This window comes from Trachurus japonicus, chromosome 7 (genome assembly GCF_045865225.1).
Source record: "Trachurus japonicus isolate A0001 chromosome 7, Traja_1.0".
Taxonomy (NCBI): Eukaryota; Metazoa; Chordata; class Actinopteri; order Carangiformes; family Carangidae; genus Trachurus; species Trachurus japonicus.
Genome location: NC_140913.1, coordinates 19510801 through 19526174, shown reverse-complemented (window position 1 = coordinate 19526174; position 15374 = coordinate 19510801). Strand labels below are relative to the sequence as shown.

Sequence of the window (15374 nt, the reverse complement as noted above, 5' to 3'; positions counted from 1 at the left end):
TAATCTCAAGGCAATACTTGTGAACAGATGGAGAGTTGCTGCATACAGTTGACCCTGAAGTCGTCAGGAAACCAATTCACGTTCAAATGTTCTAACAAAATCCAAAATATATATACTCCATAAGCTTTTGCTTATTTGGGTTGGAATGAAATCAGTTTTTAAAAAAAAAAATCACATCCCAAAAAAAGACATAGACATAATTATCTTCAAATAATCATTTTGACAAAAATGAAGAAATCAGGAATGGGCACACAACTCCGAAATAATATAAAACATGCCTCGCAGCAACCAGTTTGGCAAGAAAGCATTGTCATACAGTATCATAAAAACCTCACAGTGAAAAGTTACAGTATGCCCCTTTATAGATAAAGATCAGCATTCAGTCCGGTGTGTTTGCAGCCACACACGCACACACACAGTCATTCACGCATACATACTGTACACACACACTTATATAAAATGTTTCATGACAGTTTAACAATCTCTCTTCAGTACCGTGATACTAATGCAACTGTTCTTCCTTTGTTTCATAGTTGTCGTTTTTGGCTTAAACCAAAAATACATTGCAGGGAGCGAGTAATCAATTGCACACCTCAGTGTGAACCACAAACAGCTTCATGTCCAGACTGTGGCAAATCACAGGCTGGAAGAGACAAAGAAAGGCCCTGATAAGAAACAGTCCAAGCAAGTTTGTTGTGAGTGTTTTCTATCTGAGTGCGTGTATGTGTGTGTTATGTATACTGTATATGGGTGTGTGGATTATCTTTCATGAGTAAATCCACAGCAAAAAATGACAGTGACATTACCGTGGCCTTTGCTGTCAAAAGATGAATAAATTATTTGTATTTCTGAACAGAACTGTTAGTATATGTTTTCATATCAAACATTTGTTCTTTGGTCATTGTCATCCTTCATCTTGTCCTTGCATATTTTTTTTAAGTAACATGTTTTTTTGTTTTTTTTATATATATATGTATATATTTTCTTTTTTGTACAAGGTCATCACAAAAATCCATCCGCAAGAAAATAAATAACGACTCCAGATGAAATACTAGTACTATTGCTCATAAACACAAGCATAGCCACTTCTGTCCTAAGGCAACTGGGCTTCGTGATCTCTCGAGCAGCTTGGGGAAAGAAGCCTTCAAACATGAACAACATCCTACATGTGTGCATTTGATTACGTGACAACAAACAGACAGGCCGAGCTCATCTCAGTCGGCCGTCTCCTGTCCCCGGTGCGTTCGCACTCTGCTTCAGAGCTCATCGCCAGGCTGACCACTCAGTCTCTCTGCTCGTCTCTGTCCTGTCAGTGCAGTGGGAGTCACTCTGCGGTCGGCCACTCTCGTTAACTGCCCAGGGGACCACTGGTGAGGAAGTAAGTGGTCATCTCTCCCTTCCCCTTCACCTTGACAACACCTCGACAGTCCAACTGGTATCCGTTGTTGACCAGCACGTGGTACAAGTCTGTGGTCACCTAAGAGAGGACACCGACATTGGACACCCAAGATGTGAGACACTCAACCCAGCTCAGGAGAAACACTATCAGTCACTATCATGTAGAAAAATCTCTCAAAGGCACAATGACAACACAAAAGATTAATATTAGGTGTTGATTAAATGTTTTAAGAGCAGAGTATTAAATATAAAATGTAATAATCTATTCTCACTGAATCAAATATATTGGTAGTTACCTGACAGAAAGATACTAAATCAAACACAAATGTTAAATATTCACTAGATTCAACTTTTCTGTTTCACAGCATTGTAAACATTTGATTTTGGACAGTTTATTTTAAAGATTGTTGCTCAACAGTTTTCACCATTTTTGACAAGAGATTACCCAAAAGTTGCTTAAACAACCAAAAACAGCAATTAGTATCTCATGGTCTCCTTTAAGATTTCATAGATAATATATTAATCAACAGATTAACTGATAGCGGAAATAATTGTTGGTTGCAACCTCTGTTTATATGCTGAGTATTGCAGAGGTCATTTGGATTTGCAGTAACTCAAACTGTACAGCAGGTGGCAGTATAGCTCTGACGGTAATTCTTTGACAGCCAATTTATGGTTATGATTCGGGGCTAGAAAATCTCACTGGAGTACTTAGCTAAACCGGTGTAACTTGTACATTTCAAAACATTGTTTTCATGGATACCAAACACATATATGAATTCAATGGTGGATAAGACTGTGGGACTTTTGTCTGACACATGCTCTCTGGGGAACACTGTGGTTAAGATTTCCCTACTAAGGATGATAATCCTGTGGTAGTTTCATGGCCTCTGCATGGAATTCAAATTTAGCCGTCTGTCCTCCTCCAGAGGGACATCATGAGAGTACCATTTATGCTTGAGAACAGCACGTCCACTGCTGACAGGCATTTTTGCTCAAGGGCACTTCTGCAGACCAGATGTCTGAGCCTAAATCCTTAAGCTAAAGGACTGTGCACTGATTGTATCTGTAGAATTGGTATCTGCTACAGACAAAATGACCTTGTGCCTTTTAGATACCACAAACACTTTAAACATATGCGCTTTGTACTGTAGTTATCAACATCTGTGGTCTGGACATTTTCTCATCATGCAGAGGATGTAAAAATGTAACATGCGCAAGATTTTGAATAAATGAATAAACCCACATGATGCACACTTTCATGTCCGGATGCTTGCTAATAGCGACATAATGACTCACGAGTAGCTAGATTGGTATCCTACATTGGCTGACTCACTTAAAATGTGAAATGTGAAAGCTGTGAAATGCCTCAAGTGTCCATAACATGTGAAGTACCTGGATGCAGTCTGGTACTCCTGTGCTGTCCATCCGGCTGGCCACATTGACTGTGTTTCCCCATATATCATACTGGGGTTTCCTGGCTCCAATCACCCCTGCCACCACAGGCCCCATGTTAAGTCCTGAGAACAAATCACCTTGCTGTGTTACATCATATCAGTTACACCATTTTGACTCATTATAATGCTGTTTCTAAGGAAGGAGATTACTGTAGCTCTCCTGTGACCGGGAAAAGGATTTTTTAAACAAATGCCAACCCAAAGAAGATTTAGCAGATTATGTTTCACAACCAATCTCCGCTACCTCCCAGGCTTACCTATCTTCATCTGGAAGTTGTTAAAGGAGTGTTCGTTGATGTATTTCATCTGCTCTCTGAGTCTCATGGCGTAGTCGGCCAAGGCTAGGATGTGTGAGCGACCTTCTTTATCATAGGTGGAATCGTTGAGGCCCGAGGCCGCCATGTAGGTGGAGCCGATGGTCTTGATTTTTTCCAGCTGACGGAACCTCTCCTCACTGATGATCTAGATACAATTAGTCAACCATGTGTAAGAGGAGGAAATGGGACAAACAAAAGCAGCACCCCAGCTTACATGTGAAGTAGGAGAACAACAAAGACACCCAGGGAAATGATGATTATGTGTAACATAAAACAAATATCTAATCTCTGCATCTCACACACTTTCCCCAATTAATGTTTCCTGCAGTAATTGAATTTGAATTCATCTTCCTCACCTCATCGAAATCAGCGATGATCTCATTGAGCAGCCTGAGACACTCCACTCCCTCGTTGTTCGCCTCCAGCTCCACGTAAAACTCAGAGAAGTTGCTGATGGAGGCAAACATGACAGCGACGCACTCACATGACTGGTAGTACAACTCGTCGTTGCGACGCTCACGCGCAAGGAAGTGGGCGGCTACATCCTTGGGCAAGATGTTGTGTAGGAGGCGGCGGTTGTACGCCTGTAGTTCTTCCATCTCCTCTTTCTCCTCTGTGGCCTGAAGGAGGACACGCAAAAGGAAGATGCCTGCTTAGTCTTACTGACACTGTACAGTAGTGCTAGCTCTAAAGTTTAGTTTAAGTTACCTGCAACTTCCAGAGGAAGTCAAGGCGAGCAGTGGACTCCACCTGCTGGCCGTGCAAGTAGAGAGCCAGAACAAAAACTGTCAGGATTACAGGGGTCATGACCTTTAGAGATACCTTGGTCACACTCTCCAGGCTGAGGGGGTAAAGAGAAGAGGGAGTTTGCAAGAGTCATAAGTGAGGTTGGTGAATAAATTAATGTATAAAATCCCACTTTGCACTAAAACACACAAAACAAATTAAAGCTACTTACCACTGTTCAGCAGTTTCATTGAAACTAGGCCTGAAAATGGACAAGAGAAAGTTACATTAGCAAACTAGATGAGTCTCTTACATTAGACTAGAGAAAACATGAAATAATGTAACTTACTGTTGTAAGGAATCATTAACAGGTGATAATTGCCTGAGGAAAAAAAATGAGAACATTTTCAAGAAATAGGACTAATGCAAAGTAGGTCTTTACGTTATCATAAAAAAGTAGGCCACACACTATCCAAACCCACAGTATAGTGACACAGGTGAACTATTTAAGTTAATGAAACATTTTTATGTGGGATACAATGATGGTGCTCCTGGCAGGGGACTCACAGGGTGTTGGCAATGACCAGCAGGTCGGCGTTGTCAAACAGGGCCACCTGAGGCCACTCCACCAGCAGGAGGAAAGTGAGCTGGATGAGCAACATCAGAGCCAGCTTCCCTATGCTGCTGATGTGGAGGAACACAGAGCAGGCCAGCAGGGTCAGCAGTACACTGTAGCTAAAATACTGCGGCAGAGAGGAGACAGCGAGGGAGGAGGACTGTTAGGTGAACATTTGAATGTACAGTCTGTGCACATTGAAAAGAGAACACAAGCACACAGGACACAAGAAACAGATAACAACAGCAGACATGTACGCTAAAATGTTATGGGACTGACCTCGGGGAAATGGCAGGGCATGGCCTGGCTCGAACACAGACTCAAACCATCCTCTACTGTTCTGGTCAGGTTGTGCAGCAGGCAGAAAGTCACTGATGTGTTCAGCTCCTTGGCCACGCAGTCCTGCAGCCTCTCTCTGCTGCAGGTAAACTGTCAGAAAAGAGAGACACAGACAGACTGTCATTTATCAGCCAATAGAGCTCAGATAGCAAAGAGGAGATGAACACATGTTGAAAACAGAGACCCAGTCCAATTATGAAACATTTAAATTCTGCATTTTCTTAGCCATGTTTGAGCACCTAAAAATCTAATAATGGTGTATTCCCATATAACATCAACATTTGCAATAAGGATCTCTTGATTTTTGGTTATTTGAGAGTTATGATATGTGGGATATTTTAAAATGGAAAAGTCAAGTCAGTGCTCTCTGGTACATGTAAATGACCTGTAAGGAATAATGTTTTCAAATGAAATCTTAAATCTCTCAGCAATACCATCCATCCACCCATATTATACATTTTCACCATTTATCATGTAATAACATGTTTTACCAGAGAATATTGAATGGTTTCAGTCCTGTGGCTCAGCACTCTATGTACTCACACATTAGTATTACTTCAATACAATAATACTCAAACAAAGAGCCTAAATGACAGAGAGACTGATAAAAGATCAATATCACAGAATTAGGAAGAGCAGCTGCTGAACTGAGCAAGCAATCTACTGAATAAGTCCTGATGGAATTTGAATTGGCTGGGTTTGATGTTGGAGCGTGAGACTGATCAACCAATCACAGGCTGGAACAACCCTGCAGGCCGCCAATCAAAGCGGCGAAGCAGCACAGCACAGAAAGCCACAGCTACAAGGCACGGAGCACAAACGAGAGTGACACACAAGCCAACCTGATGTTTCAAAGATATATGATACGCTACACACACACATATGCTATATATAAAATAAGGATCTCTGTTGAACTGTGGTCACAGAACAGGATTTCATGTACCATCATTTAAAAAGTACATTTAATGTTACTAATACATGGAGCTAAGCTGATCAGTTTATGGTGATACTTGTAATATCTCCTTGAGTTTTGTAAACACCTAGGCATCTGTAATGTGGCATACAGTAACAAGCCTGTTTTAATCTACATTTAAAAAATTCAATAGTAACTGGCTCTATGTATTGTTAGTAAACATGGGAAAAATATGACGGTTAAAAATAGACTGATTTCTACAACTCCATCTGTCACGGTGACGGATTATGATTAGCTGCAGCTCAACCCCTAATTATAGCACCCCCTTGGGCAAATTGGTCTAATTTTAAAAATGTCAAGATGGTGCAGAATCTCTTCAAATGTCCTTAAATGTGATCAGCAGCATCTGAGATGGAGCGCATGATTAATGGAAAGACAGATAAACGTAGCAGTTACATAGACCCTTCCCTGATTTATTGTGTGGGACATCTTGAAGTGACATGTTAAGAGTTGCAACCGCGACACAGTACAAAAATGAAGAGCGCAAGTCCCTACCATATTAGCAAAAGAAGCGATGAAGAGGAGGAGGATGGTGAAGACGCCCACCAGTGTGCTGTTTGCACGAGAGTGGACTATTTTCTTGGTTACAGTCTGCAAGGCAACTGGGAAGAGCTTGAATACAGGCAGCAGGGACAAGATCAGATAAGAGAGAGTTAATACCATTAGTGATGAAGTCTAAAGACATGTGACAATGACTCTTATCTGAAGATATCTGCAAGAAGAATTCTATGAGTGATGAAGGCCTTTGTGATTCTTACTTTAATGCAGGAGTAGATGGCACAGATGAAGAGGATGTTGGCGAGGATGATGAAGATGCTGATGTAAAGGCAAGTCATAAGTGTTGTGCTGCAGAAGAGAAGAAAACAGGCTCATTAGGATGTATAGTTCTCATTAACTCCTCGTAAACTAATCAAGACCACATTTCCTGTCCACAATCTGCTATAACTGGGATACTGGGAAAGGCAACTTATCAGGGCAGAGCTACTTACTTTGGAAAAATGATCATCTGAATGAAACAGATGCAGCAGAAAACAAGGAGTGTGCAGGCCACATATCCCCCAAAACGATCATCAACCTTTTTGGAGTACTGAAATTAGAAAATCAATGACAACTTAGTTTCATAGTAGCTCAATTAAGGAGGAAATCTCCAATTCAGTTTATCTGACGGGGGAGTTTTAGTGAATTAAAAACAAACCACTGTCAAATACCAACCTTTTTCTCGAGGTCGGTGGTCTGAAAAGTGAGCAGAAACTTCTTGACATGATCTTTCCGCAGCTGGTCGATGCTGCGCGCGTCGATGGCGCGTCCAAGAAACTCATCCACCTCATCCTCTGGGTTCAGGGCCTCCTGAGTGCAGCGGCTATGAGGGAGATGGAACAATAGGTCACTGCGTGGTGGTGTGTGCTTGTACGTGTGGGGGATGTGTGTGTCTGTGTGAGGGAGCTGGCCTATGATGTGACAGGCAGGATGACTCAGAGCTAATATGGTATTAGTACTGGGTTGGATCTGACTGTATAAAACCAACAGTGGGCTCTAAAGTTAGACCACTACAGTGACAACCTGCCAGTCAACCACTAATAACAAAAGCCATCCTAATAACAAAAACTGGGGCCAAAACACTCACTTGTCTTTGCTGGATGCTTCATCGATGCCCTGTGAAAAACAAAAACAGAGAGAGAGAGTGAGACAACGAGAGCAAAAAGCAGAGACTGTGCAGGAAAGAGAAGCAGAGAAAGGGAAGAGATTACTGTGTAGCCACAGTACAACTGAAAAATAGACAGAGACACAGACATCTGCACAGCTAATCCCTGAGAGCCAGACTGATGTTTTAATTAATGCTCGGAGGCTTCAAATTACACCCTCTTTGCCCCTAGGGCTCAAACCCTCTGAGATGGAGAGGACAAAAGCAGGAGGAGAGGCAAAGAACGCAGGAACGACAAGGAAATGAGACTTGTAGCATTAAGAGAGGGAGAGAGGGAGAGAGGGAGAGCGAGCGAATGAGTGAGTGAGAGAGAAATATCTGCAGCTGCAGCCTCATCAGATCGGCCTCAGTAGTAAACAATGAGCTGGGAATCCCTGGGAGCCCTGTTGAAGCTCCTGTTTGTTTGATGAGAACTGATCAATACTCCTCACATTCTCACCCACTGCTTCAGGCTTTTCCATATAGGCAGTACTATTTGTCACATTCAGGCACTCAAAGTCATAGCCTACTTACAGAGCATCTTACCCACTCAAGTTAAAGTTATTCTCAGGTCTACAGTGATGCTTAGCATCGAAGCATGCTAGCAAGTACAAATAAGTTGCTGACTTACGCAGATGTTTAGCCTACATGTTTGCCATATGTTCATGTCGTGTTAGCCTGTTAGCATGTGGTAAGGAAATAATTATGGTTCATCCTCAGGGGGGCATGACTATTAGAACCAATTTCATTTCAAAAGTAGTTACACCATTTTGCTCAAACTCTCCCAACAAGTGTCAGCCAAAGGATGTTGCTGAAAAGTCAGGGAATCATAAAAGTTCATCCATTCAGTAGATGTTGAGATACTTTAGCCTGGGTGTTTTAGCTGACATTGCCATTCCTGTAACCTCACTGCCGGTGGGACTAAAGCAAAAATAGTTGTAAGCTCTATGTTAAGAAGTCCCATACAAGAGGGACGTGTATGTAAGTACTAATGTGTATTGATATGAAGTTAGGGAGTAGTCTTCCCAGCGATACGCCTCTGACCCTTGAACGACCATGTAGGAGTGAAATTGCTAATCTTAACTGCTACTTTGAGGACATAATTAGCAAGGATATTTATGATTTGACTTTAGAGAGTGGAGAGGATGTCACAGGAAATCGGATATAGACAAGAGGAACAGGTGCCACGTGCTGAGATAAGTGCTGCCTGAGTGTATCTCACCATCTGCCTGAAGGCTTTGGGCTCCTTGGGTCTGGAGAAGGATCTGTCAGGCACCCAGCGTGGCATCAGTCCCTCAGCAGAATTTGCACGTGCTCGCTGCATCTTGGCCATCATGGCTTTCTCCTCTTTCTGGAAGAGAAGAGAAAAAAACCCCACCAGGGTGGACACTTTGACAAACAAGGTCTTCTACGCCAGGCGATAAGCCATTATGTTGTTTGTGTGAAATACGGCACTGGTGTGAAGTTCTGAAGAGGACTCAAGGACTCAACTTCAAATCTTATTTATATAGCATGTGTGTATGTGCTTGACTGTGGACTAACCCTCTTTTGGCTGCAGCCCAGTACCAAGAAGGTTTCAATGTTGTTTTCCTTCAGGTAAGCGTTCCTCTCTCCTCCAGATCCAGGCTCCACCTCGTAGTCCCCGTTCAGATACTGCAGAGTGGCTTTGGTGATATGGATACGCCTATACACACACACACACAAACAAATGAACCCACAGAGTGTCAGAAATGAACGGGCAAATGGGAGCCGTTGGCCGTATGATAGCAGGTGGAGTAGGAGGGACTTTACCCAGCTTTCCCTCCAGCCTCCATTTGGTTGGCGAGTGTCACGTCATTGGACCAGACGTCAAACTGCCACTTGCGCAGGCCCAGCACCCCGCAGTGAACGCGGCCGCTGTGGATGCCCACCCGCATGTTCACATTAACGCCCGTCACCTCTCTCACCAGCCTGCAGACACACACAGACACACACACACACACACACACACACACACTGTTGTCAAATGTGTCACCTTCAGCCACACAGTCTATCTCCAACAGCCTGTGTGACAGTAACAGAGCAGAATTCTTTCCTTAACCTTCAAAGGGATGTAAGTACGTGACTGTGAGAGTGTGTGTTCCCAAGCCCAGTGTGTGTGTGGTTCGTGTGTGTTGTTGAGTACAATTAGTGTGACTTTGACTCACGAGATGGCTTCAATCATGTCTACTCCCATCTCCACACAGCAGTGGGCGTGGTCAGCCCGCGGCTCAGGCAGCCCTGACACACAGTAGTAACAGTCCCCGAGGATTTTAATGCGCAGGCAGTGGTTCTCCTGTACAGCAAGGGCACACACACGCACACACGCACACGCACACACACACGTCAAATATTAGGCCCTCAATTACACCGAATAGACAGCATGCTCAAGTCAAATATAGAGCCTTTTATGCATAATTAAGATGACTCATGAGTCTCAGCTTAATCTAATCGATGTGTTACACAATGCTGAAGTAACCACCTCCCCACCCCCAATCCACCACCACCTCCCTACTCCACCCCCCACTACAACAAGTACATCATGTTGGCTTTGTCACACGAAGAGCGAGGACTGCATACTGTACGGTTACATAAACAGCAGTGTTTTCAGAGTTGTGCGTGTGGAAATTTGTGGCGGCAGGTGTCAATGCTCACCGAGGCCAGCTTGTCAAAGCGGGCGAACAGCTCATTCAGCGTCATGACCAGCTCCTGGGCCGTGCACTGAGACGCCAGGCTGGTGAAGCCCTCGATGTCTGCAAACAGTATGCTGAAGAGGAGGTGGTGGTGGTGGAGGGAGGAAGCGAGGGAGCAAAATCAAAAACAGACAGAGAGGAAGAGGCAGACAAAAGATGACTTGAGAATGAGATCAATCAATAAGGTGTAGAGTTAGTTAGCATGGTCTAGTGCCTCCCTCCCTCCTCACTGTCCAGCTGCCATGTGAGCTGGAGAGAAAACAAGAGAGCCAGACATTTGTTCAGCTCTGGCTTTCATCATCTAAGCCAATGTAGGTCACCTCCTCCAGCCTGTCCCTCTGAGAACGCCACCCCCTGTCCCCCTGTCTGCATGCCTTTCATTGCTAACTTTTGATAGTAATGAAATGTGAGGATAAACAACACTACATAATGAGTTCCACTTGGAGACGACAGATGGCGCTGTAAGCCCTGTGAGGTCAAGCACTGGGAGAGGACTGGAACTTTAATTACAGCACTCCACTACCAGTCAGGACCCCCCACCTACACCAACGCTCTGATCCAGATTATCTTTAAAGGGTTAGTTCACCCAAATTTCAATCAAACTTATTAACATTTTTATGTAACTTGTCTTCTGTAGTCTTTATACTCACCACTTTGTAAACTTGTGTTTTTAAAGGTGCTACTGTATATAAATAAAGTTATTATTTTTATTGTTATATCTCACTTACCCCAGTGTTGGCATTGCAGTTGTATTTGCACTTCATTGAACTACATTTGAACTATACTTCATGACGTCACACAAAAGACTGATCAAAGGATTTGTGGACTGTCCAGAGTAAACAGCACATTGATTTTTGTAGATGTTGCCTTTTAGTTCAGTGATGAACGTCAAGTCAAGTTAATTTTATTTGTAGCTATTGCTCCAATTCATAACAGAAGTAATTTCAAAGCACTTTTCAGAGGCACTTTCCATAAAAATTCACAATACTAAAGTAACAACATAGAAAGATTCTTCTAGAAGAAAAATATTATACATTTTTCTGTAATCTTGCTGAATAACCCTTTCAAAGCTTCATTTTAAACTAACTATTAACAGTTATAGTTAAATTGTTAAACACTAAATTATAGGCTACAATGTTTTACTTCTAGACACATCAAAAAATGTCAAAATATATGCTTATTTTACAAATATTATAGATGTAAATCACTCCTCAACACAACCAGAAAACACTTATAACTTTAATTGTGTTGTCGTCTAGTGTAGGTGCTTTTACAAAATGACCCAGACATCAATTTGGGAGAGACAGTGGGTGTTAATCTTGTGCTGCCTGTGGATAATGGATTGTTCCTGTAAGTTTACACCTTGGTAGCGGTGCTGTTGCGACGGACTGTTCCACTAAGTGCATCACCTGTACCTATTTGGGTCACCTCTGACAGGAGATCTCTGCTGCAACCTCATTTCATTGTCCCCTACCACCTCAACCTGCGCTCCACGGTAGGCTAATGGATGGAAAGTTTCCATCACCTGTTAGTACTGAGTTGTTCGCACTCAGGAGGTGAAATCAGTGGTGAGGGCTGAGACAGGGGGCCAGCAAAGTTGAGGTCTGCCTTCTATCATTTGCTACAGAAAGCACAGCAGTGTGCCCAAGTCAATATCATTACTGCAGCCAGTGCTGTCAGTGTCAATAAACAACAACATGCATAATACATGCTGCCAGGGAAATAGCTGTTGGAGTGACTCTGTAACTGACACATCAGTCAGCGGAGTCAGGTCAAACCACTGTAGACGTCTGTGATGGCAAAGTAGACAAGTTCTCCGACATTGTGTGTCAGCGCGTTGGTGCGTGTGAGTGTGTTTGTCTGAGTTTACCTCACGTTGTCGTGTTTTTGGATGTAGATCTTGTGGAACATCATATCTTCCTTCTTGGCATTGATATCAGCCTTCATCTCCATGGCAACATGCCTTGGCAGCACTGACAGCAGTAGGCGCTCCTGAGAGAGAGAGAGGGAGGGAGAGAGAGAGAGAGAGGGAGGGAGAGAGAGAGAGAGAGAGAGAGAGAAATTAAAGAACGACAGAGAGAGGGAGAGAGAGTCCATTCATTTTCATCAGTTTCCACCGTTAGAATGCTCAATGAGTCACCCTGCCTTGTTGGCATGTGCGTGGGAACGTGTTAGTCAAATAGAAAAGAAGTGGAGATTCGTGTTATACTCTAGAACATATTGTTGACCTCAAAGAGTGAGACAAACAAATGAGCCTAGAAGATGGAGACGCCCATTTGTTGCTCTTTTGCATTTGTGCGCAGGGTTAATCTTCTTACAGGAGTCAGTCGTGGCCTCCTAATTTGCTTATTCATCAGGATACGCATGCGTCTCTGCGTGTGTGCATGTGCATTCACATACCTGCTGCTGGTTTTCCCTCTGCAGGTGCAGTCTGGCCTGGATGTAACCTCTGGTCTCCTGGAAGGCTTGTCTCTGGGAGACCTCAGCAGGGTAGTGAGTACAGATCCCAATCATGTTAGTGCACAGGAAGATCAGCACGTTGGCGCTGACCTGAAAACACAACATACACACAAACATGACAGAGAGGGTGAAAAGCGAGAAGAAGAAAGAAAAAAAAGACACAAGAACCCCACCAAGTATGCACAACATGTCACATCACAATAATACTGTGAACTCTGTCTGACCTGGGTGAGGTCAATAAACAAAATTGATAACACCCTATGTCATAGGATTTACTGCAAGGAGAAACATTCCTCAAACATCTGAGGGGCCATTAGATATGATCTGGTTAGAGATGATGGCCGTGGCCTTGTGGTTTCTCAGCAAGAGGACATTCTCCCCACATCGCACACTGAATGGCAGATAGTAAGCCCAGAGGGTTGAATGCGATTCATGACTGAGGACATGCAAACACTACTGTTTTCATTCTACTTGCATTGAAAGTTGATATTGGCTCTACGGTGTGTGAAAAGATATAGTCTTGCAGAGAGATAAAAACAGATGATATAAACGTGCAATATCGCTTTTTCGTGTCAAAATGGAGCGATTTATGGTAGTTTATAAAAAAGTAGTAACAGTACAGCGGACACAGACAATCTCGTGTAGGAATGTGCAGTTTGTGAAATAGGTGAGAAATAGTATGAAATTTCTTCATTTGGATAAACCCCTTGAGATGTACCATCTCGTTTTCGAGGGGTTCCAAAAAAGCAGTAGCAGCCATTACAGTTAATTTTCCTCTTTGAACCCAGTGTTGGCCTGAGCAATGAAGCTCTGAGAATGCAACTTTAAAACAGCATTATCTGTGGCTTGGGTAATTTAAGTTTAGATATAGTGTACAGTTAGTTTTGTGGGGTCAACAACCCTGAGAGCATTCCTCCGCTGCTTTCCATGTGTGTCTGTGTGTATGTGGATGTGTGTGGTAAGCCAGTGTGTAAGTCTGTTAGTGATTTCTCTTCTCACTAGTCCATAGCCAAGACCAAACATCAAAAATGGAGCCTTGAGCTCTGGACTTCCCCTGTGGACAGAAACTTGCACACAAACACACACGAACACACACACACGTCCGCTCCATGTTCAGAAAGACACTCCAGCCTGGGAAAGTCACTTGACCCATGACCAGAGCCCTGAGTGTTTCCTCTGAAGATGATTTCATCAATAATGAGAAAAAGACATGCAAGCACACACATAACGGCTGGATGTTCGGTCTTAATAACAACATCATGACGAAGGACTTAAAAAATCTTGTCATGAGTATCAGGATTTCCGAGCCATGGCTGGTATGTTGCCAAACCAGTGTATGTTTGTGTGTGTTTGTAATTTGCATCGATCAGAAAGACAGCAGAGGAGACACAGAACTGGCGATCTAGGATGGTTATCTGTCTTCAAGCATGCGTCACATACTTTCATGCATATTTTCATACCCAAAAAAAAAAACAGAAACCACGGGGAGCAGGAGCATTAAACCTCTAAGCTACTTAGCATCCACACATTTAAACAAGACTCCCAATGGAAGTAGACCAAAACAAACTCCAACCTCTAGAGTGATGGCAGGCCACGATCCTAAGATGCAGTTTACACTGTATACACGACAACTTGTCCTCTGTTGTCACAACAAGACAGAAACCATCTAAGAACCTGTGTTAAACAGATCGCTGTTAGTGCAGGACACTGGCAGGCAAATTCAGTTCTGTTTTCAAGAGGAAAGTGTCCGCGGTAGTTTCCTAGTCCACTTGAAAACAAATAGTCCAACTAGATTAGGAGCACGGCAGTGAGCAAAAATAAACACACTGATGGTTTGCAGGTGCAGAAGCAAACATGCCTTTGATATATTGGGTAATTACCAATCCCTGATGCAGCTACACCACAGGGACTAACAACAGAGGATCCTTTTTTTTCTTTTTTTTTAATTTCTAAAGGAATATAGTGTAGATGCAGCCTGGTTCCTTCAAACAGATTTAGACCAATCAGCAGTTTTCACTGATGCAGACTGACTGATGCTGTCATCTGTCACCTCTCAGGGATTCGGATCAAAGCTGTCAGGAGGTGTGAGCCACCTCATCATCGGCCTATTCAATCATCAGGTGTGAGGACGGACAAAGCACATCCACTCCACTGTGTTTTTTTTTTTTTTTTACATGACTGGCTGAGCAATTGTTCTCTGAGTGCAACACTGAATTTGTTCTGCACCGTCGCTCAATTAGTGATTAAATGACTAACAGGCCGCAGCTTCCTGATAAAACCCGTGTAGTAATGTTATAGACCACCAATGGAGACCTGACACTCGAACTGCGCCGATACAACCTGATCGCATTAATCCCAAGCAGATGGCCCAGAACAGAGTGAGCCAGATAACTTTGTTAAGTGGCCAGTCTGAGATAGAGGGCCTCTTGCAGTTCCCAAGACCACACTTCTCACCACCCTATTCAATTTGCATTCAGACAATTCAGCTTCCCATGTGAGCGGCAGTCAGATTTTGGTCTGATTGAAGACATTCCTGTCTAATCGATTTTGACAGTTTGGCAACAAGAATGCAGCGAGTGGGATGAAATGCAGTTTACGTGGTCCTGCGTTTGGGGTTTTGTGTATTTTGTTCAACAAGAAAACAGAACTAGTGCAGTGACAGGAAGATTACACAATTTGCAGATGCCACACAAATG

General features: G+C 43.2%; 1 protein-coding gene across 2 annotated transcripts in view; it reads right to left on the bottom strand.

The window, feature by feature from the left end:
* Positions 1-968: 968 nt before the first annotated feature.
* adcy6b (adenylate cyclase 6b) overlaps positions 969-15374 on the bottom strand; it is a 29156-nt gene continuing 14750 nt past the window's right edge. For both annotated transcript variants that reach the window (XM_085781896.1, XM_085781897.1), the window contains exons 4-24: positions 12619-12768; positions 12089-12210; positions 10181-10292; positions 9694-9821; positions 9299-9457; positions 9050-9191; positions 8730-8858; positions 7451-7479; positions 7039-7186; positions 6816-6913; positions 6585-6672; positions 6322-6438; positions 4794-4943; positions 4466-4641; positions 4248-4280; positions 4131-4160; positions 3881-4013; positions 3529-3792; positions 3113-3317; positions 2794-2918; positions 969-1477 (exon numbers count right to left, since the gene is read on the bottom strand). In XM_085781896.1, coding sequence (XP_085638022.1) covers positions 1349-1477; positions 2794-2918; positions 3113-3317; positions 3529-3792; positions 3881-4013; positions 4131-4160; positions 4248-4280; positions 4466-4641; positions 4794-4943; positions 6322-6438; positions 6585-6672; positions 6816-6913; positions 7039-7186; positions 7451-7479; positions 8730-8858; positions 9050-9191; positions 9299-9457; positions 9694-9821; positions 10181-10292; positions 12089-12210; positions 12619-12768 — 2667 coding nt within the window. In that variant the 3' untranslated portion in view covers positions 969-1348. The remainder of the gene's footprint in view (positions 1478-2793; positions 2919-3112; positions 3318-3528; positions 3793-3880; positions 4014-4130; positions 4161-4247; positions 4281-4465; positions 4642-4793; positions 4944-6321; positions 6439-6584; positions 6673-6815; positions 6914-7038; positions 7187-7450; positions 7480-8729; positions 8859-9049; positions 9192-9298; positions 9458-9693; positions 9822-10180; positions 10293-12088; positions 12211-12618; positions 12769-15374) is intronic.